Source organism: Maniola jurtina, chromosome 17 (assembly GCF_905333055.1).
Source record: "Maniola jurtina chromosome 17, ilManJurt1.1, whole genome shotgun sequence".
NCBI lineage: Eukaryota > Metazoa > Arthropoda > Insecta > Lepidoptera > Nymphalidae > Maniola > Maniola jurtina.
The window spans coordinates 10,732,263-10,755,590 of NC_060045.1; the positions used below are offsets into that span (position 1 = coordinate 10,732,263).

The 23,328-nt window shown below is 38.6% G+C and overlaps 1 protein-coding gene across 3 annotated transcripts in view; it reads left to right on the forward strand.

Moving 5' to 3' along the window:
- Nucleotides 1-483: 483 nt before the first annotated feature.
- LOC123873516 (chromosome transmission fidelity protein 18 homolog) overlaps nt 484-23,328 on the forward strand; it is a 40,645-nt gene continuing 17,800 nt past the window's right edge. The window contains exons 1-15 of one of the 3 annotated variants that reach the window (XM_045918371.1): nt 484-804; nt 1,375-1,578; nt 1,612-1,936; nt 2,473-2,626; nt 3,352-3,531; nt 4,024-4,243; nt 4,691-4,819; nt 5,115-5,283; nt 5,616-5,808; nt 6,143-6,291; nt 6,894-7,125; nt 8,069-8,224; nt 8,599-8,743; nt 9,195-9,286; nt 10,094-10,255. In XM_045918371.1, the coding sequence (XP_045774327.1) occupies nt 717-804; nt 1,375-1,578; nt 1,612-1,936; nt 2,473-2,626; nt 3,352-3,531; nt 4,024-4,243; nt 4,691-4,819; nt 5,115-5,283; nt 5,616-5,808; nt 6,143-6,291; nt 6,894-7,125; nt 8,069-8,224; nt 8,599-8,743; nt 9,195-9,286; nt 10,094-10,255 (2,598 nt within the window). In that variant the 5' untranslated portion in view covers nt 484-716. Of the gene's footprint in view, nt 805-1,374; nt 1,937-2,472; nt 2,627-3,351; nt 3,532-4,023; nt 4,244-4,690; nt 4,820-5,114; nt 5,284-5,615; nt 5,809-6,142; nt 6,292-6,893; nt 7,126-8,068; nt 8,225-8,598; nt 8,744-9,194; nt 9,287-10,093; nt 10,256-23,328 lie in introns of all 3 variants that reach the window. The other 2 variants (XM_045918372.1, XM_045918370.1) reach the window with 2 other exon arrangements.

Here is a 23,328-nt window from a genome sequence, read left to right on the forward strand (position 1 = left end):
TTATTATGTATTAAAATAGGATTATAATTGGATTGTCTAAAAACGATCTAAAAAAATGTTGAGTACCTTACCTACCCTAGAATTGTCAAATTGACAGTGACATTTCTTTACTTACATTTTTGATCTCGAATTACATTTCCGAGTTTAATGGTTTGTGTGGTAAGTGTACTGTCCTAGTGTATTACCATTCCCACATCATGACAATGGCATTGACATTAGACATATTTTGAGGTGGACTTCGTCTGTGGTGGGGTTGGCTGGCGGGCGTGCTCTGCCTTTTTGGAGTGTTTTTTTTTTTGTTAAAACTGACTGGAAGGCGCTCTAAGGGGGTGCCGTGCATATGTCGGCGAGCGCCAGCACAGACGGGGTCCATACTTGTATAGTTTAACTAACTTGTTACAAATAACTACAAACTTGACATTGGCTAATCTTTGTAAAGCCATAAGAGACAGAAAAAAAAATTTTTGAGGTTGACATGCCTTTGACGTTTATTTTAATCTTTCCATTTTGGCGGTCGGAGTTGAAATGTTTTGAGATTTGTTTACTTGTTAAAAAAATCGTAAAAATCAGGGAAACGTATTACAAATAGTTTAAGTTTCAACTGCAATATTATACGTAAAGTTTTTACAGTTCTTTTAAATACAGTTCAATAGGGAGTGCAAGTGGCGACCAAAAAGTTTATAAATAATATATAGTATTCCAATAAAAAAGATAAAATGGGTGATTATCCTGACCCTGATGAAGAGTATGAGCTCATGTACGCGGATGATCTTGAACTGCTACGCGAAATGGATGACGATACAGGTACAAACGTAATATTTATGATATTTATGACAAAATAACCTTAAAGAAAGTATCTGATAGAAATTTAGGAAGCATTATCATGGATGATAATATAATAGACTTCCTCCTCCTATATCGTCCTCTAATTTTGGTAAATTATTTTAATGATTCAAAAGCACTTGTAAAAGTTAACTTGAATATAAGCATTCTATTCTATTTTACAACACACACTTATGGGCTACTATAAAAGAGAGACATACCTAACTCATTAATGTCCACTATAATGCTGGTCCAGTTAGGGTTAGGCATGACCCTACAAATCGTGTGAAACTTAGATGGATAACCCATCCCACCCACCCATATTTATTAATTTACACACTTTATTAACACAAGCAAACAATTTCACAGAAACCTGATGGTCAGAAAAATATCATAAAAACTCAGTAAATATCAAACTTACTTAAACTTTAAATTTTAAGTAAACATTTTTTTTACTTTGCCTTATTGCTGGCTAGAAAAAATCTCTAGATTTCATATACTAATACATTTGTTTATTCTCCTTTAATCAGTTTTATGCCTGAAATATTTCAGATACAAATCCAGTCAGAGCAAAAACAAATCCTGCCAAAAGAAGCCTCAACTTTTCAAGTCCAATAGCCACAAAAATATCCACATCTCTAAATAATACAGAAAACCAGCAAGTCCACAATAATTCATTAAGTTTATCACAAAGTTTACAACCTTTGGAAGATGTACTTACTCCAAATAATGTATCAAGCCAAAGACAAGACGAACATACTTCAGGAATTGTATCTAATGAAAATATACATACTTCAGGAATTGTATCTAATCAAAATATACTTACTCCGGTAAATGTATCAAATCAAGACATACTTACTCCAATAAATGAAAATGCATCAAATAAACGCACAGCTGAGGACTTATTTGGGGACATTAATGACATAGATTTTGATAATTTTGAATTGCCAAGTAAAAAGCAAAAAACTGAAGAAGAAATAGACATGGATTTGATTAATAAGATTATTGAAGGCAGAAAAATAAGGCAGATGTTGGCAGAACCTGCTAGTAGAGGTTACATTGATAAGAAACCTAACTTTAATGTTAAAGAAAACCTTACGAGGAACATACCAAGGTTTGTAATTTTAACTGTAGAAAGGCTTTTAAAGCACTCCTATTACAATGGAGTTGTTTTATTGAATTAGTAAAATTGACCACAAATATTTTACCACATTGGTAATAAAAAGATGCAAATACTCTAAAATTTAGTTGCACACAGAATAAGTACCAATATTCATAATGTCAAAAGTCCAAAGTCAGGGATATTGTTATATTATCAAATTCAAATTCAAATTCAAATTCAAAATGTTTTTATTCAATTAGACTTTTACAAGTTCTTTCGAATCGTCAAAAGCATCTACCACTGGTTCGGAATGCCTATATCCACAGACAAAGCCTCACTCCAGCAATGCACGTTGCTGCAATTGCTTGTATAGTATAGTACATAATTGTAAATTGAACGCTTGAAAAGAGCAACTGCCGAGTTTCTTGCTGGTTCTTCTCGGTAGGAACAGCATTCCGAACCAGCGGTAAAATATTTAGACAATCCAAAAATTGTAAAAGTTTACTTGAATATAAATATATTCTATTTTATTCTATTCTATTCTATAGATGGCCATTTGTACCTTTTACCAAATGGGATGGAGAGAGAGTGTATGTACGGTTGGAATCAGAGGAGTCGTGGGAAGACTCTCTGGACAGAATTTCAGAGAAGTTGACTTTGCAAACCACATATGCAGCTACTTGGGAAGAGGCTAGAAAAATTGTGAGTTGGTTTCCTTTCAAAATCATGACCACTCTAAAGTCAAAATCAAAGTCATTTATTTAAATTGGGTACTATTGTACACTTTCTGATTGTCAAACAATGATGTAGTGGTGATCATTAATTACGTAAACATAAAACTAAAGCTATGAGGCTCTAATGAGTCTTGTCCTTTCTTTATTGACAACCTCCCTGGTGCAGTAGTAAGATCGTGGGAGGGCCCAGGTTCGATTTTGGGAGGATGAATTTGGGTATTTATATTTTCTAAATTGTCTCTGGTCTACTCTGGCCTTCGGCTTCGGCCGTTACTAGGTACTACTCTACTTTACCGCCAAGCGATTTAGCGTTCTGGCACGATGATGTGTAGAAACCGATCAGGGGTATGGGTTTAATGAAACTGCCATTCCTCTTCCAAATAAGCCCATGTCTGCTTCCATTTTAGACTTCATCATACATTACCATCAAGGAGAGGAGATCGCTTATCTGCAATTGCTTATCAAAGAAAAGCTGACTGACTGACTGACTGATAAACCAACTGACTGACTGACTGATCTATTAATGCACAGCTCAAACTACTGGACGGATTGGGCTGGGCATAAAGCTAGCTATTATGACGTAGACGTCCGCTATGATAGGATTTTTGAAACTTCTATCCCTAAAGGGGTAAAACAGGGGTTTGAAATTTGTGATGAGGTCGCAGGCATAAGCTTGTTAATATTACATTACAGTTAGAAGCCAAGAATCAGCAGAAGGAATCAAATGAATCAGTTCAAGAAGTACAATCAGAAGAAAACAACGAACCGAGTGATCTATGGGTAGAGAGGTATCGTCCCAAGTCATACATTGACCTGCTCTCTGAGGAACCAGTCAATAGGGCCTTGTTACATTGGCTCCATTTGTGGGACAAGGTAAAAACATCTTTATTAGGGTTCCATACCTCAAAAAAAAGGAACTCTTATAGGATCACTTTTTTGTCTGTCTGTCTGTCCATCCGTCCGTCCGTCCGTCTTGTCTGTCAAGAAATCTTATGGAGTACTTCCCGTTGACCTAGGATCACGAAATTTGGTAGGTAGGTGGGTTATAGCACAAGTAAAGGAATAAATCCGAAAACAGAATTTGTGGTTACATTACAAAAAAATTAAGGTCTTCTGAGAATTCTTCATAATTCTCAAAGTGTTGTACCCAAACCTGCATGCATGAGAGTTCTCCATAATGTTCTCAAAGTGTATGAAGTCTGCCAATCCGTACTTGGGGAGTGTGGCGGATTATGGCTGAAACCCCTTCTCATTCAGAGAGAAGTTCGAAGAGGTGATGGTTAATTATGATGATGATAATGAATATTTCTTGTACTGACTGGATTTCGTGTCTTTATTATAATTTTTTGGTCTAAAAAATTGCAGGTAGTTTTCAAAAAAGACGTAAAAACTAAAGAACCTCAGCACCGCAACGCGTTCAGCAAGCGAACAGGCCAGTTCCAGTTAAGCAATAAGTGGAAAGGCAAGAAGGAAAATGAACCAGAAATGGATGAGGATGGCCGACCACACCATAAAGTGGCCCTATTATGTGGACCTCCAGGCGTCGGTAAAACCACTTTGGCACATTTATTGGCTAGGCTTGCAGGTAAGATTTTGTTTTTTTTTCCTTTTTAGGTTTCCGTAGCTGAAGGTGCAAACGGGACCCTACTAAGCCTCCGCTGTCCGTCCGTCCGTATGTCTGTCTGTCAGTAGGCTGTATCTCGTAAACCGTAATTTCCACAGAATGTATCTATTTTCTATTGACGCTATAACAAGCCATAAGAACTAACACCCGTATTCACAAACGTTATTATGAGGTCTCATTGTGAGCTCGAACGCACAGTGTCTGTTCCACCAATCAGATGACTATATCACGTCAATTTACAATGATCTGATTGGTGGAACCTACATATGCGTTCGAGCTCACTGTGAGACCTCATAGTAACGTTTGTGAATACGGCCGTAATTCTTGTGTTCCTTCAATGTAAAGGCAGGCAAGAAATCAGTCTCTTTATTTATTGGGTTAGAAAGATATGTTAAAGATTAATGTCAGGTTACAGGCCGGTGGAGCTGAACGCTTCAGACGAGAGAAGCACGGAAGCGTTTCAAACAGCGTTACAAAGTGCTACGCTCATGAGGTCCGTCCTAGATGCCGATAGAAGACCCAACTGTCTTATATTAGGTAATCTTCTCCTAAATCAATACTTCCATACTAATATTAGAAATGCGAAATTGTGTCTGTCTGTCTGTCTGCTAACATTTCACGGCCCAACAGTTTAACAGATTTTGATGAAATTAGTACAGCTTTCATCCCGGTGATTGACATAGATAACTTTTTATCCTGGAAAATTAAAGAGTTTCTACGGGATTTTTAAAAAACTAAATCCACGCGAACGAAATCGTGGGGCATCATCTAATCTAGTAGGTAATAAATAAAAAACATTTTTTGATTTCACTTATCCATTTTAATTTTTCAGACGAAATAGACGGTGCTCCGATACAAACTGTGGAGCTATTAGTGAAATGGTGTACCGCTTCTGCTAGTAAGAAAGAGGATGGCAAGAAAAAATCCAAGTCGCAACCTCTGAAGAGACCAGTCATTGCTATATGCAATGATTTATACGCTACGTCTTTGAGGCCATTGAGGTAATCTTTTTAATGATTAAGGATGTGTGTTGTGTATGTTCGTCTAAGTGCGTGTATTTTTGCGTGTATGGTTGCGTAACAGTGTGTGCGTGCGTGGATGTGTGGGTGCGCCCGTGTCCGTGAGGTAGGTGTTGCGTGCGTCGTGCGAGTGTGGTATGCGTTTGTGTGTGCGTGCTTTTAGTGGTTATTCTAGCAATCCATACTAATAATATTATAAATGTAAAAGGGTGTCTGTCTGTCTGTCTGCTAGCTTTTCACGGCCCAACAGTTTAACCGATTTTTTTCCCCCTTTTTTCAAAGTTTAAGTGTTATCATCATTTTTTATTTTCCAGACCGGTATCTCTAATAGTGACGGTAGGGTCCATAACCCCAGCGCGCCTCGCCGCGCGCCTGTCCATAGTGGCCAAGTGTGAGAAGCTGCGCGTACACCCACGCGTCATAGCGGCGCTGGCTGCGCGCGCGCAGGGCGACATCAGGGCGGCTCTGCATGTTCTGAGCTTCCTCAAAGCCCGGGCTAAGGAGCAGGTGAGATTCAATTAGCACTCTTGATACATAGAACCATGGGCTGGCAATTCGACACGACCGAAGAGAGATCAAACATGTCAAGTGATCAAAGGATCAAGTGAGACTTATGTAACACCCCTAAAAGAGCCCCTTTGCGGGTAAAAAAGCCTCGTGATAAAAGGCAAGTGATTATGTACCTAGTATATTTTATTCAGGAATAATGTAGGTTTCTACTGTGAAAGAATTTTCAAAATCGGTTCAGTGTTTCCAGAGATTACCCCCTACAAACAAACTTACAAACTTTACCTCTTTATCATATTAGTGTAGATTATGAAACCAAAATTTTCTCTAACAGGTGAATATAGAGGATGTGGAAAACGCATCAATTGGCATTAGAGACAACGCCAAGAGTATGATGCAGGCGCTACAAGCGATATTCACTCTTAATGACGACGACCCAAGTGCTATCCTGAGAACCATCCAAGCGGCGGGGGAATATGACAGGTTATTATGCGTAAAAAAACTGGGCATATGCGAGTCGCCCTAAGGGTTCCGTACGTATTTTTCCAACATTTTGCACGATAAATCAAAAACTATTATGCATAAAAATAAAGAAAAATCTGTTTTAGAATGCACAGATAAAGCCGTTTTATATCATACCCGACTTGGTATGGTTATCTTACTTTGAAAATTGAAAATATTATGCTATAAGACCTACCTACCTGCCAAATTTCATGATTCTAGGTCAACAGCAGACGGACAGTTAGACAACAAGTGATCCTTTAAGGGTTCATTTTCTTTCTTTTGAGGTACGGAACCCTAGAAAGGCTTTTTACTTAATATAAAAGTCAAATTGTTATTTGGGGACTTCGTCTGTGTTGGTGTTGGCTGGCGGGCGTGCTCTGCCTTTTTGTAGTGTTTTTTTTGTTGGGACTGACTGGAGAGCGCTCTGGGGGGGTGCTGTGCGTGTGTTGGCGAGCGCCGGTACAGACGGGGTCCATACTTGTATAGTTTCCCTAACTTGTTACAAATAACTACAAACTTGACATTGGCTAATCTTTGTAAAGCCAGACGAGAGAGAGAAAAAAAATTGTTATTTGTTATAGAGTAATAGATGGAATATTCGAGAACTACCTGAGCGCGCGCTGCGACTCAAGGCTCCTTATAGCTTGCGAGACGATGTCGTGGCTGCGACTGTACGACGCTATAAACAGCTGGACCATGCGACATCAGAACTATTCGCTGTATGGCTTGCTGCCCATATGTATTGCGAGATGTCACAGTATACTCGCTACCAGGCAATCGATTAAAGTCAAGTTTCCTATGCAGGCACAGGAGGTAAGGTCTTACAAAAAATACGTATATTTTACCCCATAATATCCAATAAAGTGAATTAAAAGAAATAGATAGTTATTTATTGAATAATTAAAAAAAAATTATTCCACTGTACATATTTGTCAAAACCGAAACACAGCCATAGTTTATACAGAATTAGTTTCCTGGTATGCCCCTGGGCCTACCCCGGAATTTAATAGGACCAGAACACAAATACTTCGTTTTGTTTGTTTACTAAAGGCATAGCGCATAAGCTGTGACAGCCTAGGGGTTAGTACGGAATCGATGCCAGGCTCGCACCTCTAACTTTTCGGAGTTATCGAGGCTCGACGGTATCGTCACGAGGCTCAATGGTATCGTCACGAGGCTCAATGGTATCGTCACGAGGCTCAATGGTATCGAGACGCGACGAGTCCGTGACGTCATACTCATCCAGAGTCACTCGTCGTATCGCCCTGTGGAAATTGGCCCATAGAGTTTGTATCGAGTTTTGTCACACTGTGAGACTATCGCCGCGATTCTCTCGTCCATGGAGATGACCCCTAAGGGTTTTTTTTTAAATAATAAAATAGCGAGCAAACAACCAGGCGGGTCACCTGGTGTTAAGTGAATTACCGCAGCCCATGAACATTTGCAGCATCAGAGGTACCGCCGATGCGTTACCGCCCCTGGAATAGCCCCATGTTGTAATCTAGTGGGAACACCACCGATAGTAGAAGGGGTTTAATTAATAGTTAAGTTTAATTGTATCTTTATTTTTATTCCTGTTTTTTTGTGATTCTGTAATTGAGCTAAATAAACTTTTATTTATTTATTTATTTATTATTCCATAGTTTGTATGTGCGTGGAAAAAAGGATGGGCACAACAGGTGGTCGAAGTGCACCTGTCGAATGCCTGGTCGAAGACATAACGTGATATATCCCCTCCGCTTTTAACTTGTTCTAGATGTATCGGAGGAAGACAGAACTAGACAGCATAGTATGGTCGGTGTGGAGCGGCAGCTCTGCCAATGTGGCCACAACTCGTACTGCCTTGCGGTTGGATATACTGCCACTCCTGCCGTACTTATTGTCACCCGCGCTACGATCTGCTAATGTACAGGTATTAGCTTACTAGCTTGCACCATAGATGGCGCTGCATAAACTTATAATTTAATAGAATGGTGCCCACAAAACCTTGATTGATTAAGTTTCGAAAATCTTGGATATTAAGGGGAAAAAGTGGCCTATGTGTGCTCCAGGTCTTTTACTATTTTGACCTGTTGTTCCATTGTGGCGCCATTGAATGGCAAACCATTAAACAAACTAACACTTTCCCGTTTATATTGTCTTCTCGTTTTTCCAAAGATCATCAGAGAGAGATCGCCATCGGCGCTTAGAAGCCGTTTGCATGCTGTGAAGTTCTGTTTCTAGTTGTTTGTTTCTTTGTATCGTTTTGTGTGCAATAAATACTTTAAAAAAAATTGGTTTCTGCAGTTATGCAGCGAAAATGAAAAGAAATCCCTTATGACATGCGCGGGCGCAATGTGCGACTACGGGCTTCAGTACATACAACAACGCACGGCGCAAGGTTTATACGCTTTCATGCTGGAGCCTGATGTGTATAAAATTGCGTTTTTCGGTAAGATATTATCATCATCATCATCATCATGATCAACCCATCGCCGGCTCACTACAGAGCACGAGTCTTTTCTAAGAATGAGAAGGGTTTTGGCCATAGTCTACCACGCTGTCATAGTGCGGATTGGCAGGCACACACCTTTGAGAACATTACGGAGAACTTTCAGGCACGCAGGTTTCCTCACGACGTTTTCCTTTACCGTTAAAGCAAGTGATATTTAATTGCTTAAAACTAAGATATTATCCATCCATATCCATATTTATATTATAAATGTGAAAGTGTGTCTGTCTGTCTGTCTTAGTGTAGACTAGAAATATTTTTATTCAAATAATAATCGTTTACAAGACATACTTTTGAAACGATAAAATAATTTACCATTAAATATTTTGTGGACTTTTGGATTGTTCGTTTTGCATAATAATTTGAAAATTGTTTTTTGTTTGTTGTCCAGGCAACGAAGACTGCCTGCGCCCGTCGCCCGCGGTCCGACAAGCGATCGCTACAGAACAGCAATTAGAAGTCTTACGGAGAAACGAGGAAATGGTAAGAAGTAAGAACTAAGACTGAGACATAGTGTTTTTAACAATTTTTTTTTAACTGTATTAACATAATTCTTACAGCTAGTTACATTATATTCTTAGCGCCCCTAAGTCTTGGCGACTTGTCTGGGCGCTGCAAATTCCTCTAAATATTAATTATATGAAATACCGGTGAGACTACACAGAACACTCACTCACAATATTATGTCGGTATAAAATATATGCGAGGTAGGGTACTTACTTGGTTGCACAGCGCAACTGGGACAGTATGGGGAAATCCAAAACTATCACACTAATATTATAAAGGAGAAAGTTTGTATGTGAGTGTGTGTGTGTGTATGTTTGTTACTCCTTCACGCAAAAACTTCTGAACGGATTTGGCTGAAATTTGGAATGGAGAGAGATAACATCCTGGATTAGCACATAGGCTACTTTTTATCCGGGAACATTAAAGAGTTCCCACGGGATTTCTAAAAACCTAAATCCACGCGGGCGAAGCTGCGGGCATCAGCTAGTAAGAGATATAGGGAAACTGTCTTATGAACCTTCAGGCATTTTTTTGTAAAAACAATTTTGGCATAATCATTTTTTTGGCCAAGCGTGATTTATCTATAAAAATAAATGATATTGCCTAAATTAAAAAAAATAATTAAAAACCTTTATCCACGTGGACGATGTTATCAGCTAGTTTTTTTCTAAACTAAAGAGAAACTTAACTTAAAACTTACTTTGAGAAATGGTAACTTATTTACTATAACTTTGTAATTACAGTTTTGGTAGCTACATAAAAAATAAATAAACTTATTTTCAGATGAGCCGTATGAGCATTCGATGCCAAAGTTCAAGTCAAGCTGGAACCACAAAACCCAAAGTGGTTCCACAACCTACAACCTCCGAGGATGCAAAAGGGACAAGGTTACCAAATCACTTGCAGCGGCTACAACCGAAAGCTGTACAAAAAATCGTACCACAAGTAAGTCTTATTATAATATTTCGAATTTCGACTCTGGCAACCAATCCTAACGGATACATCCGTTAAGATTGAAAATTCCGGGTACCTATCTTCTTTAAAATCAGGGTGAATAGGCATTTTCTGGCAAATGCGTACCGTCTTAGGCCACATCATCACTTCTTATCACGTGTGATTGTAACCAATCGTGTGTCTATAGTGAATAAAAAAATGTTTAGCCAACTACGCAGGAGATATGATAGCAGGTTGGCCATGTGACCCGAGAACTATACGGGGCGCGCCCCTTTGACGGCTCTCGCGTGATTTTTAACTCTTAAGACAGAACCCTAAGAAGGTCAAGGGAAGAAATGAAATAGATTTATGTTTAATTAGTTTAATTATCATGTAACCTTTGGGGGTTTCTTCTGCAAAATCAAGTATCTGCAACATTATTATCAAAACATCTTGATGTAATCTCAAGGAAGATTTGAGTCGCAACAGAATACAGAATAAATCGTCTTATATTACGGGTCACCGATAAAAACTAAATAAGGAAAATCAAAAAAATTTCATCTTCAATATTATTTTCTAGCTATGACCTCTTTCTGCTATTTCGATGGTCGATTTCTGTAAAATCGATAAACTGAGTCAGTTAACGTATTTTCACATTTCTATACACATTTTTCCATGTCACACGACCCAAACGCATTAAAACGCTCATTTCCGATTCTAGCCTCAAACCACTAAACAGACTGGCAACTAAAACGCAGTGATTACAAACTCTTTGGTGCCAACATCCAATCCCTTTATGCCGCGTACAGACCGGCCAAACGAACGCCAACGAACGGGTTTCGTTGACCTTCGTTGCTGCAATCTGGACGACTTAGCGAATGCCAAGGATCGCTCGTTGGCGTGTGCCGGCGATCCGAAGCGTGGCGGTAACATCAAAGAAATCGAGCTATTTGATCGAACTCTGTTTGGACGGTCGCCGAAGGCCAACGAACGAACGCTCAGTTGAAGCAAGAGTGCGTAGCGTGTAGACGTCCAATTTGATATTTACTTGGATATTTCTTATCGTTTATTTTTTCTTGTTCTTGCTAACTCGTTTTGGTATATAAAACTAGCAATTATAATGATGTCGTCGTCGTCCATGATTAAATTGCGAATGAAAGAGAAAAGAACCGGAATCAAGTGCCAACGAACGTTCGTTCGAGCACTAAATGTATTTGGACGTATTAACAAACTCCAACGAGCGTGCGGAAGCCAACGCTAGCGAACGATAAATATCCATCGTAGGGCGTTCGTTGGGTCGGTCTGTACGCAGCTTTACAGAAAGTCTTTAGAAAGTTGGATAAAAGGCGTTATCAACTAAAGCGCCTATATGAGTCTATGCCCTTTCATTGCATTGCGAGTGTTTGGACTCAGAGGGAAGGCGCGCGATGTTGCAACGTTAGCAGTTGAAATGGAGATGGGTTAATTATTTCTTTTGTGCGGGTAGATTGCTGCGATTACCGCTCGCGACCTCTGACAGACATAGATTAATCACAGATGCAACTTTAGGCAGTAACTCTTTGAATAAAATAGTAAGTGGAAATATGAAATTTTCTGTACTAGCTGGAATAGATTAATAGATATATTTGGATAAAATTATTTGTGTAAATAAAACACATTTAAAAACCAGTGGAAATTAGATTACTTCTTTTGTGCGGGTAGACCTCTGAGAGACACAAAATAATCACAGAGACGACTTTAGGCAGTAACAGTTTTTAGTATGAATATTGAATAACTCGACGGGCAATAACTGAGGATATTTGCGCAATGTTGAGCGCTGTGGTCTTATAAATAGGAGGTCTCAGATTCGACTACCGGCAGGGGCAATTTGGGAATTTATAATTTCTAAATTGTCTCTGGTCTGGTCTGGTGGCTAGTTACCACCCTATCGGTAGAGCCGTACCGCCAAGCGATTTAGCGCTCCAGTACGATGCTGTGTAGAAACCCCTCTATCGAGTTAGCCCGCTACGGTCTTAGACTGAATCATCACTTACCACCAGGTGAGATTGTAGTCGAGGGTTAACTTGTAATGGAATTAAAAAAAGTGTCAATTTTATTATTTGTTATTATGGCGGCTAGAGAAATACACACACTGGAACTTTCAACTCTCTAGTCTCTACATATTACGGTTTGTGAGATACAGCCCGCTGACAGACAGACGGACGGACAGCGGAGACTAAAAAAGCTGAGAGTACCTACTACAAAGATTTTTACTCTATGCCAGAACGCCTGAAAGAGCTTTCACGCTCGTACAATGCAATGCGGATTAAGCAAACACAGTTTTAATTAGAGACATTCGCAGACTTGCGAGTTCTCTCTCGCGAAATTAGAGAACCTGTCTCCTATGTCACATAATACGAGTCAATTATACCAGCTGTTACTTATATTCTTCATATTCAGTAGGTTCCTTATGTTCTTTATAATCAGTGGGTAGGTACATATACTAGCTTTTATCCGATCTTATTCGTTTTAATAAACCAATTTTTACTAAGACAAATGACGTCGTTAGGTATATCTTTGCCCCATCCCATTATCCATATCCATCCAAACTGTTATCATAAATGCGGGAGTGTGTCTGTCTGTGATTTTAATGGTTGGTGTAGACGTAGAGTTAACTTACATGCAGAGTTAATTCGGGGACAGACATAGGCTACGACTAGCCACGGCCGAAGCCTTCCTCCAGTTAACCATTATTTAGAATTCACTAGCCGTCGATGCCCGCGACTTCGCCCGCGTAGATTTAGGTTTTTGAAATCCCGTGGAAACTCTTTTCCGGAATAAAAAGTAGCCTATGTGCTAATCCAGGATATTATCTATCTCCATTCCAAATTTCAGCCAAATCCGTCCTGTAGTTTTTGCGTGAAGGAGTAACAAACATACACACAAACTTTCGCTTTTATAATATTAGTGTGATATTGCCTCTGTCAGGAATCGAGCCAGGGGCCTTCCAATTATAAAGTCAGAGCGCTCATCACTGCGCCAATGAGGTGGTCAAATGGTGATGATGATGGTGACATGGTTCTTTATTTATTTCAGCAAGCCAAGCCTATAACAAGGTATACCTAAGTCAGACATGTCCAATTACTCCACGGATTAGTCCCTAACACCTGCTAATAAACGTAATAACCGCTAATGCAATATCATGGTAATTGTGAATGAATTGATAATGCAGTTCGCGTCATTGATTGCGGATTAGGAATGATATCATGTAATTAGTCTTAGACATACCTACCTAGTACCTACCTAATATATGTACTATTATTAGGTAGGTAGGTATTCTTGTATTCCTGAGAGCAGTTACGCACTCATCCGATCTGAGTCCGAAGATTTTCTTGACAGACGGATAGACAGGCAGACAGACAATAAAGTGATCCTATAAGAGTTCCATTTTTCCTTTTGAGGCACGGAACCTTGAAATCATACAATCAAATACAGAAATTCATGACGTAAGGCAACAAAAAGGAATAGCCCTGTATTCAAGTGGTCAGAGTTACCCCTATTAGTGCACTTAGCGTGGCCATTACAGATGTTCACGCCCCAATAATAAATTTAGCCGCTATTTGTAGCTGACACGCACTGTATTACCCCGTTTTGCAGATATAAGCATTTAGCTAGAATTGTAGCTAAATTAATTTTGTTAGCGGATACCCGAAATGTGCTACTACGCTAAAAAAGTATGTAGGTATCTAATACATTGTTTTGTTGATCTACAAGTGTAAATTAAAAATTTTAAACACCCCCGACAAGTGAAGGTTACAGTAACTAGAAAAGAGCTGATAATTTTCAAACGGCTGAGCCAATTTTCTTGGATTATAGCTAAGAACACTCTCGATCAAGCCACCTTTCAAACAAAAAAAACTAAATTAAAATCGGTTCATTAGTTTAGGAGCTACGATGCCACAGACAGATACATAGATACACACGTCAAACTTATAACACCCCTCTTTTTGGGTCGGGGGTTGAAAACTATCTTCGCATTGCCTTTCTAATGAAACTGGTTTTCGGCACATCGGTTGGATGGTTTCAAAGTCTGTCCTAGATAGAAACATTTTTTTTTGTGTTTTATGTATGAGACCACGTGGTCAAGTCAAGTGGTAATTAGAATAGAATAGAATAGATTTTTATTCAAATAAACTTTTGCAAGTGCTTTTGAATCATCAAATAATTTACCACTGGTTCGAATTGGCAGACTTCACACGCTTTTGAGAATATAACGGAGACTCTCAGGCACGGAGTTTTGTTTACGATGTTTTCCTTCACTATTAAAGCAAGTGATATTTATTGAATTTACAGATGAAACACATGGGCCGTGATAAGCTAGCAGACAGACAGACACTCTCTTACCTACTAGAGGATGCCCGCGACTTCGTCCGCGTGGGATTTTTAAAGATCCCGAGGGAACTGTTTGATTTTCCGGGTTAAAAAGTTGCCTATGTCAATTACAGGGACGCAAGCTACCTCGGTACCTTTCATACAAATCGCTTAAGCGGATGGGTTTTTGGGAATCCCGTGGGAACTCTTTGATTTTCCAGGATAAAAAGTAGCCTATGTCCGTGGGATATAAGCTAACCGTGCACCAAATTTCGTCACAATCGGTTAAACTGTTGGGCTGTGAAAAGGTAGCAGACAGACAGACACACTTTAGCATTTATAATATTAAGTATGGATATTAGTATGGATGGATATTATAATATTAAGTGTAAACTTAAGTCAAAAGGGGCGTTATAATTTAACTATTTTTATCAGTTATTAAATGTTCTTTCATATTAAGCTTGCGCGAGGACATAAGCCGCAACGCGTAGAGGCTTATCAAGAGTTTTAATCTTCAAATAACCTAACTGCATTATTAATTTGATCGGGGCGCAATTGCTATTGCAACCACTCAATCAAAATATCGACCTAAACACAAAAGTATTTAATAGTCGTTGAGTCTCGAGTCGGATCGAGACTGCCTTAAAAACCGTCAAGCAGCCGTATTTATACAAATCGATTCAAGATGGCTGCTCGGAAGAAATCGTGTGACGTCGAATGAGTCAAATATCTGTTTAATTATTTTAAATTTTAAATAGTTTTTTTGAAAAAGCTAACATAAGTATGTACCTAGATAATAAATTTATAAGTTTCATCAGTAGCCGAGTTTGTTCCATTCCAAATAAACGTTAGAAATAATAAAAATACTCAACGCTAAGTAAGTGGTCAGTGTTACCCCCTATTAGTGCACTTAGAGCAACCATTACGGCTTAGAGCGGTTTACGCCCCGCTAATAAATTTATCCGCTATTTGTAGTTAGCTGTTGCCTCGCACTTTTATACCCAGTTGCGATTTTATAAACCTACTAGCTGATGCCCGCGACTTCGTTCCCGTGGATATAGGTTTTTAAAAATCCCATAGGAATCAATTGCCTATATGTTTATCCAGGGTATAATCTATCTCCACTCCAAATTTCAGCCAAATCCGTCCATTAGTTTTTACGTGAAAGAGTAACAAACATACATCCATCCATACATATGAATTTACGCGTTTATAATATTAGTAGGACTAGCTTATGCTCGCGACTTTGTCCGCGTGGGCTACACAAATTTCCAACCCCTATTACACCCTCTTAGGGGTTGAATTTTCAAAAATCCTTTCTTAGTCTTCGTTAAATATCTGCATGCCTTTCAGCCCGATCCGTCCAATAGTTTGAGCTGTGCGTTGATAGATCAGTCAGTCAGCTTTTCCTTTTATATATTTAGATGTACTTAGCTGGTTTCGTTCTAACACAAATCGGCTGGAAGCTGATTCCAGCCGATTTGTGTTAGACAAAGAAGTTAGCCGTTGAATCCAAATCGGCTGGGCAGCGTTTGGGATGTTTTCTCGTCCTTTTGGAAGTGCTTGAAGACAAAGTCTTCGAACAGTGCATGTTTTCAGTGATAATTTCTTCAAGACCTGGGTTTTTATGAAGAACAGCATTTAATTTGCCACAGACCTTATCCAAAAGTGAACTACGCAATATGATACTGAAATCCATCAATAAAAAGTACTTAAATACGTGCACTTGAAAATACCGTTTTATGCAGTGAAGTAACTAGAGGAAGGAAAATTTCCCCTCTCATATAAGTAAACATAAAGCTTGTGCTAAAAGTAAAAACCATAGTGGTGCGATTTGAACCGTTGACCTTTTGGATTTCAGACTATAACCGTTGAGCTATTACGGTTACAGTCAGTAGACAAGAAAAGCTAGCTAAAATAATTTCTTACGGAAAAGTGGAATTTTCAAGTAGGTAGACGATATTAAATAAAAATGGTATAAAATAACCTAATACTGGTGTTTAATTCATAAGGGAGCGGATTTGCGCAGGAATTGACGGCCGCCCGCCGCAAGCCATTAGCGGACAAGAAAAAGTTGCAGGAAAAACGAATAAAGAGCAACGTACACTCATACTGTCTCAATAAAAGCACCATCATAAAATAAAATCCTAGTACTTACTCCCCTTCAAACAGATCAATCGGACGTCTTAACTCTTATGCTTCAACTCAACTCAAGTGAGACGGAATCTTTTTTCGCACATCTATAGAATAGTCTTCATTAGAATTTCATCATATTTAACTGCCTTTGGCGGTGTTTCCACTGTATTTCAACATGAAGTTATTCAAGGGGCGGACCAACAAATTACTGAAAAGCCGGCAATGTATTAGCGGTACCTCTGGTACTGCAAATACTCTAACGCGGTAATCATTTAACATTAGTGACTCACCTGCTCGTTTGCTCGCTATTTATATTTTCAAAAAATCCTATGTTCTCCTTTACTTCAAGCCGTCCTACAGGACGTCTTATGCTTCGACTACACCGATTGTGTAGTGCTTCTATAATAATTCAAAGATCTTTCTTAATCAATACTAACAGTATAAAGAAGTAAAGTTTGTAAGTTTGTTTGTAGGAGGTAATCTCTGGAACTACTGAACCGATTTTGACAATTCTTACACCAGTAGAAAGCTACATTATTCCTGAGTGACATAGGCTATATTTTATTTTCAAAAAAATAGAGATCCCTACGAAAATTGCTATAAGCGACCCGTGCGAAGCTGGGGCGGGTCGTTAGTAAATATAGCTGATCCTGACTATACTCCACGTGGTTAGTTGACGTATGCCCGACTAGAGATTAAGCGCAGTTAAGAGAGGTCTCTCCGTCACTCGCTCCATACAAACGTAGTTCCAATTTCAGTTGAATATTAAGCAACCAAAGTCCATGAAATTTTGCAGACATTCTAGAAACTAATATCTATGCCTGTGGTTTTCCAGATTTCTGTTAAAATATTCGGTTTCAAAGTTACGCGGTCTTAAAAATTCACATACAAATCTTTGAGCCCCTGTAATTTAAAACTGCATAGGTATTTTCAGAAAAATCTAAAACACCACAGGCACAGATATTAGTTTCTAGAATATGTCTGCAAAATTTCATGGACTTTGGTTGCTTAATATTGGATTGCTTAGTATATGAAATTGGAACTACGATTGTATGGAGTAAGTGACGGAGAGAGCCCTGTTAAGACTGCGCTGCGAGCTGAGTTCCTGTGAATAATGACCCCGGATGAGTTCGAATCTAGTCGGGCTTACGTCGAAAAACCACGTAAGTACAACCGGGATCAGCTATATTTATAATGGAAACCATTCACGATAGTTTCAACGCTAAAACCTTTCTTAATATTTTGTACACGTTGCTCTTTACACAACCCTCGAGCCGGAATTCTTACAGAGTTTTTAATAGCGGCGGCCGCAACCCTTTTATACTGATTAGTTGTTATATTTACAAGGGGCGGTCGAAACGAAACATTGACAAATTCATTCTCTAAAAGAGCGCATTAAAAATTACAATCTCTGGCCCAATTTTTGACATTCATCATGTTAAAATATTTGCTAAACTTCCAGTGATTGTCTCCAGCAGTTTGGAAAAAGCTGTTTATAATAAATGCTTGGTAATTATAAAAAGACATTTATTTGGCTCCCAGAACATTTTATTCAAACTTACAGTAGATTTTCTACAACATATTTGACCTCATTTTGTCTTTATAATATTACTTTATAATTATAGTAATATTACTATATACCAAAATCGCCGTGAATTAAAAAAAAACTATGAAATCCAATGGATTTCATAAAAAAAATTTCGACAAAAAAGATCTATATGTCCAACAATTCCAAGTCTAATCATATTTTTATTTCGCTTAATTTAAATTGAACATCGTACTGAATTTGTGTACAATTACGTTACATAACAAAATTTAATTAAGCTAGAGCTTAGCTTTACTAAGCGCTCTCGTACTTTTATCCTTTTAAATAACTATTTCCATTAAAATAACTATTATAAAGTAGCCAATATTTACTAGCCAACGAAAAATAGCGAGTGATAGAAAAAAGAGTCATAAGTTGTTTTATTTGCCATAGAGTGACCATCAGTTTATACGTCAACCATCAACTCACATTTAAAAATCTTGGTCGGAACCACGTTTCTTGTAAGTAGTGGGCACATAGAGATCACCCGAATTACTATTGTAAAGACCTCTGAAACTCACTATTTTGAGAGGAAAAATAAGCAAATACCCACTTGAAAGTTAATCCTATCCTAAAACCGTAAGCATAATCCCATTGGCAACCCGAACCGCATAAAACGCGCGTTACGTTCCGACCTCGTAACGACCGGCATCAACCTCCGCTCATAATAGAGGCAATAACACTCCAACTCGGAAGAGTTGCCCCTATAATGCCCCGGGTAAACGAATATGCGGGGAAATTGCTCTAGCGAGCGCAGATGTGATTGCCGTAGTCCGGATAATCAAGGAGATAGTCGTTAAACTTCCTAAAAATTCAATAAACATTACTCTTCTCCTATCGTTTGCCCCTTGCTAAGTCACTTCCAGTCTGCATCCTTCAAAGACCGTAGACCGCTTGTGTCCAACTAGTTTCAAATCAGACTCCTATTTAAATTATTGAATTTTAAGGCATTTTAAGCTAACCTACAATCTACACAGTGAGGCCAATATTATTGCCTTGGCAGCGCTGGTCCAAAGAATGACAATAGTGCAAAACAGGTTTTGCAAGGGTAAGACAAAAAAGAGGAGACATTTTAAAGAGCAGAATACTTATCCAATTCTGGCTTAGCTGTTCTTCTCTGCTTGTTTACATGCCGCAGTATTTGCGACGACCGTCTCTCGCACTACAAGACCGGATACTGACAATCATCAATCTACGCCCCCGCCGCCCGCCCTGGTATAAATCACGCTCACAATGGACGGAGGAAGTTCTTAAGAAGAAAAACTATAGGTCATATCCTTCCTGGGAGGCGGCCAATCGGAAGAGGGTGTTCTAACCCCCCTCGTTCGAAGGGTTATTCGGTTAGGGTGAGATTTTTCCACGTCGGGCCCGCGCCGTCGCGTCGTCCGTCATCCCAGGATTAACTTGAGCCCCTCGTATTGATAGTAATGCTGATGGTATGCGTTGTGCGGTCTATGGATTATTAATTTTGGTTTATTGGCTGGTCTGTGGTATCTTTTTTTTATGTAACGCGCATCTTTTAATGTTTTTAGGGTTCTGTACCCAAAGGGTTCCAACGGACCCTATTACTAAAACTCCGCTGTCCATCCGTCTGTCTGTCAGTGGGCTGTATCTCGTCCGAACCGTAATAGGTGGAGAGTTGAAATTTTCACAGAATGTGTACCTAGTTTTATTGCCGCTATAATAACAAGAAATAATAATTCCAAAATGGTCGCCATGAAAAAAGTGTTCTTGTAGGTACGATGGTAGAAGAAATATTTCCCTTTTCCCTACAAATAAGCGTAAATTTTCCAAACGTTAAATTTGTACTAAGGGCTACATACGGGTACAATAATAGTGAAACAGGCGGGGCATGAATCGTCAACCTTTCGGTTTTTAGACCACTCTTTGCCCGTTGAGCTATTGAGGCTATAGAATTGAGTTATCTGAAAAAAAAAAATATCATTAGCGTCGGGTCACATCAGAGTCGGGAATTTGGCAGTGCCGCGTGCCTCAGAGAACACGTTCTACATCTGGTCTCTCTTCTGTCATGTCAAACTGCCGTCCAAATATACCTAGTATGAAAGTGAAGGAATACAGAAGAACAGAACTGTGCACTATAATACACAATACAATATTCTCCTACATAGTTGACTACTCTAGTAGTTCATACCGATATGTGACTTGTGTCCCACGTCCCACGGCTGGGCAAAATTTTTGGGCAGAAAGAGTTGAAATTCTTTTGAAAACTTACATTCGTGAATTAGTTCATCTAATCTGTCAATCACAAAAATCGATATATCTTAGTGCAATCAAAATCAAGTAGGCAAAGTATCCTAAAAATATATTTTCAACTAGCTGACGCCCGCGACTTCGTCCGCGTGGATTTAGGTTTTTCAAAATCCGGTGGGAACTCTTTGGTTTTCTGGGATAAAAAGTAGCCTATGTGCTAACCCAGGATATTATCTATCTCCATTCCGAATTTCAGCCAAATCCGTCCAGTAGTTTTTGCGTGAAGGAGTAACAAACACACACACACACACACACACACACATACAAACTTTCGCCTTTATAATATTAGTGTGATTTGCATTATGCTATATATCTTTTATGTAAATATAACAAAATAAGGTTAAGGCGCAAAATGAGCCAGCATAAAGGAAAATATCATTACGTATACATGATACACAAATTTCTTTTCCGAACGGATTCATTTGCGGTGCACGCTGAAATTTAGATACGTTCCCCGGGCGCACCAAATTGTGGATTAGATCGCGTTTCCATTGTATTGCACGATTTTTATATCATTTTGATGTTGGAAAAAAATCGTTATGAATTTCTAGAGATGATAAAGTAAGTGCTTACTTGGAGTACTAATTATTTACATGGTTGTTACTTGTTAGGCAATCATCTAGTAACACCGCGCTTACACCAAGATTTTAAACGAATATTCTACGTAAAAATATGCAATGTTGGCATTTTTATTTATACCAAAAACCATGTGTCAGTTGCAGTATACAAAACTTGTACGGATGAGTACAATGAAAATAGAGCCTGTAAACGCGGGGTTGTTAGCTAGGTTTTAAGTCGACAACCCCTTTTTGCGGAATCGTATCAAATGTTCACATAGTTCGGTGTAGTTCCTACTTTGTTTGCGCTTGCAACACTTTGGGTTTCCTAAAACTTAGCTTATTGAATACTGATACGATTGTAGAGTTAGTTAAAGTCCCATATATTTCAGAGCTACAAAATTTATTTTTACTTTTATTGTTGAAAGTAACAAAGTTGTGTTTGAGCGTAATATTGGACGTCATAAACACAAAAGGCGGATTTGTACAATAAGAACAGAGCCTGTGAACGCCGTGGGCACACCACTCTGCTTGTTAACTAGTTTTTACGTCGGAAACTCCTTTGTGCGGAATCGTATCAAATGTTCACATAGTTCGGTGTAGTTCCTACTTTGTTTGCGCTTGCAACACTTTGGATTTCCTAAAACTTAGCTTATTGAATACTGATACGACTGATTACGATAGAGTAAGTAAAGTCCCACATATTTCGGAACTATAAAATTTATTGGATACTAGCTGACGCCCGCGACTTCGTCCGCGTGGATTTAGGTTTTTCGAAATCCCGTGGAAACTCTTTGGTTTTCCGGGATAAAAAGTAGCCTATGTGCTAATCCAGGATATTATCTATCTCCATTCTGAATTTCAGCCAAATCCGTCCAGTAGTTTTTGCGTGAAGGAGTAACAAACATATACACACACACACACACACACTCACACACACACACACATACAAACTTTCGCCTTTATAATATTAGTGTGATGATGATTCGATTGTAGAGTTATTTAAAGTTCCATAATATGTTTCGGAGCTTCGACATTGATTTTGCTTTTATTGTAATGAAGCTTTATTTGAGCATAATATCGGACGTCATAAACACAAGAGATGGATGTGTACAATGAGAACAGGGCCAGTGAACGCCGCGGGCGCACCACTCTGCTTGTTAGCTAGTTTTTACGTCGGCAACCCCTTTGTGCGGAATGGTATCAACTGTTCACACAGTTCGGTGTAGTTGCTGCTTTATTTGCGCTTGCAACACTGTTCTGATTATTTCTTCTTCAATATTTCCTACTCTGCTGGTTTTATTGTATAAAAAGTAACTAAAGTTAACAGGGCTCTCTCCGTCACTCGTTTCATACAATCGTAGTTCCAATTTTATTTGAATATTAAGCAACCAAAGTCCATGAAATTTTGCAGACATATTCTAGAAACTAATATCTGTGTCTGTAGTGTTTTAGATTTTTCTAAAAATATGTAGTTTTAAAATTACAGGGGCTCAAAGATTTGTATGAAATTTTTTAAGACCGCGTAACTTTGAAACCGAATATATGTATTTTAACAGAAATCTGGAAAACCATAGACATAGATACTAGTTTCTAGAATATGTCTGCAAAATTTCATGGACTTTGGTTGCTTAATATTCAAATGAAATTGGAACTACGATTGTATGAAACGAGTGACGGAGAGAGCCCTCTTAAGGGTAGTACCACCCTTAGCCAGTACCTACAATATTTATATTCTTGCATTGTCCTGCCTGGACCTCATTGTAATGATACCACATTTCAAATCTTTATTTTCCTATTAATTTATACTTACTTGGTTTGTGTAAAGTCTATGTATGTCTTTATTAACTTAATATTTTAGTCTTGACTTTTATTTTTGTTTAATTTAATTTAAGGTAATATTCAAACACCAGTTACAGTGGTAAAATGTATAAGGCTCATCATACATTATTTCAACACAATTATTGTACTTGTATTTTATTGAATTAATCATCCATTCATTCGTTCAACATGAGATAGCTAGTAGTGACAGGGCCGCCCTTGGTTGGCATTAGTCATGTACTCTTGATTCTTTTCATGTTTCTTTTATGTAATTGTAATGCAGTAAAATATGTTGTCTTCTTTTATAAATTCTAGCTAATTCCCGCAACTTCGTCCGCGCGGACTACACAAATTTTAAACCCCTA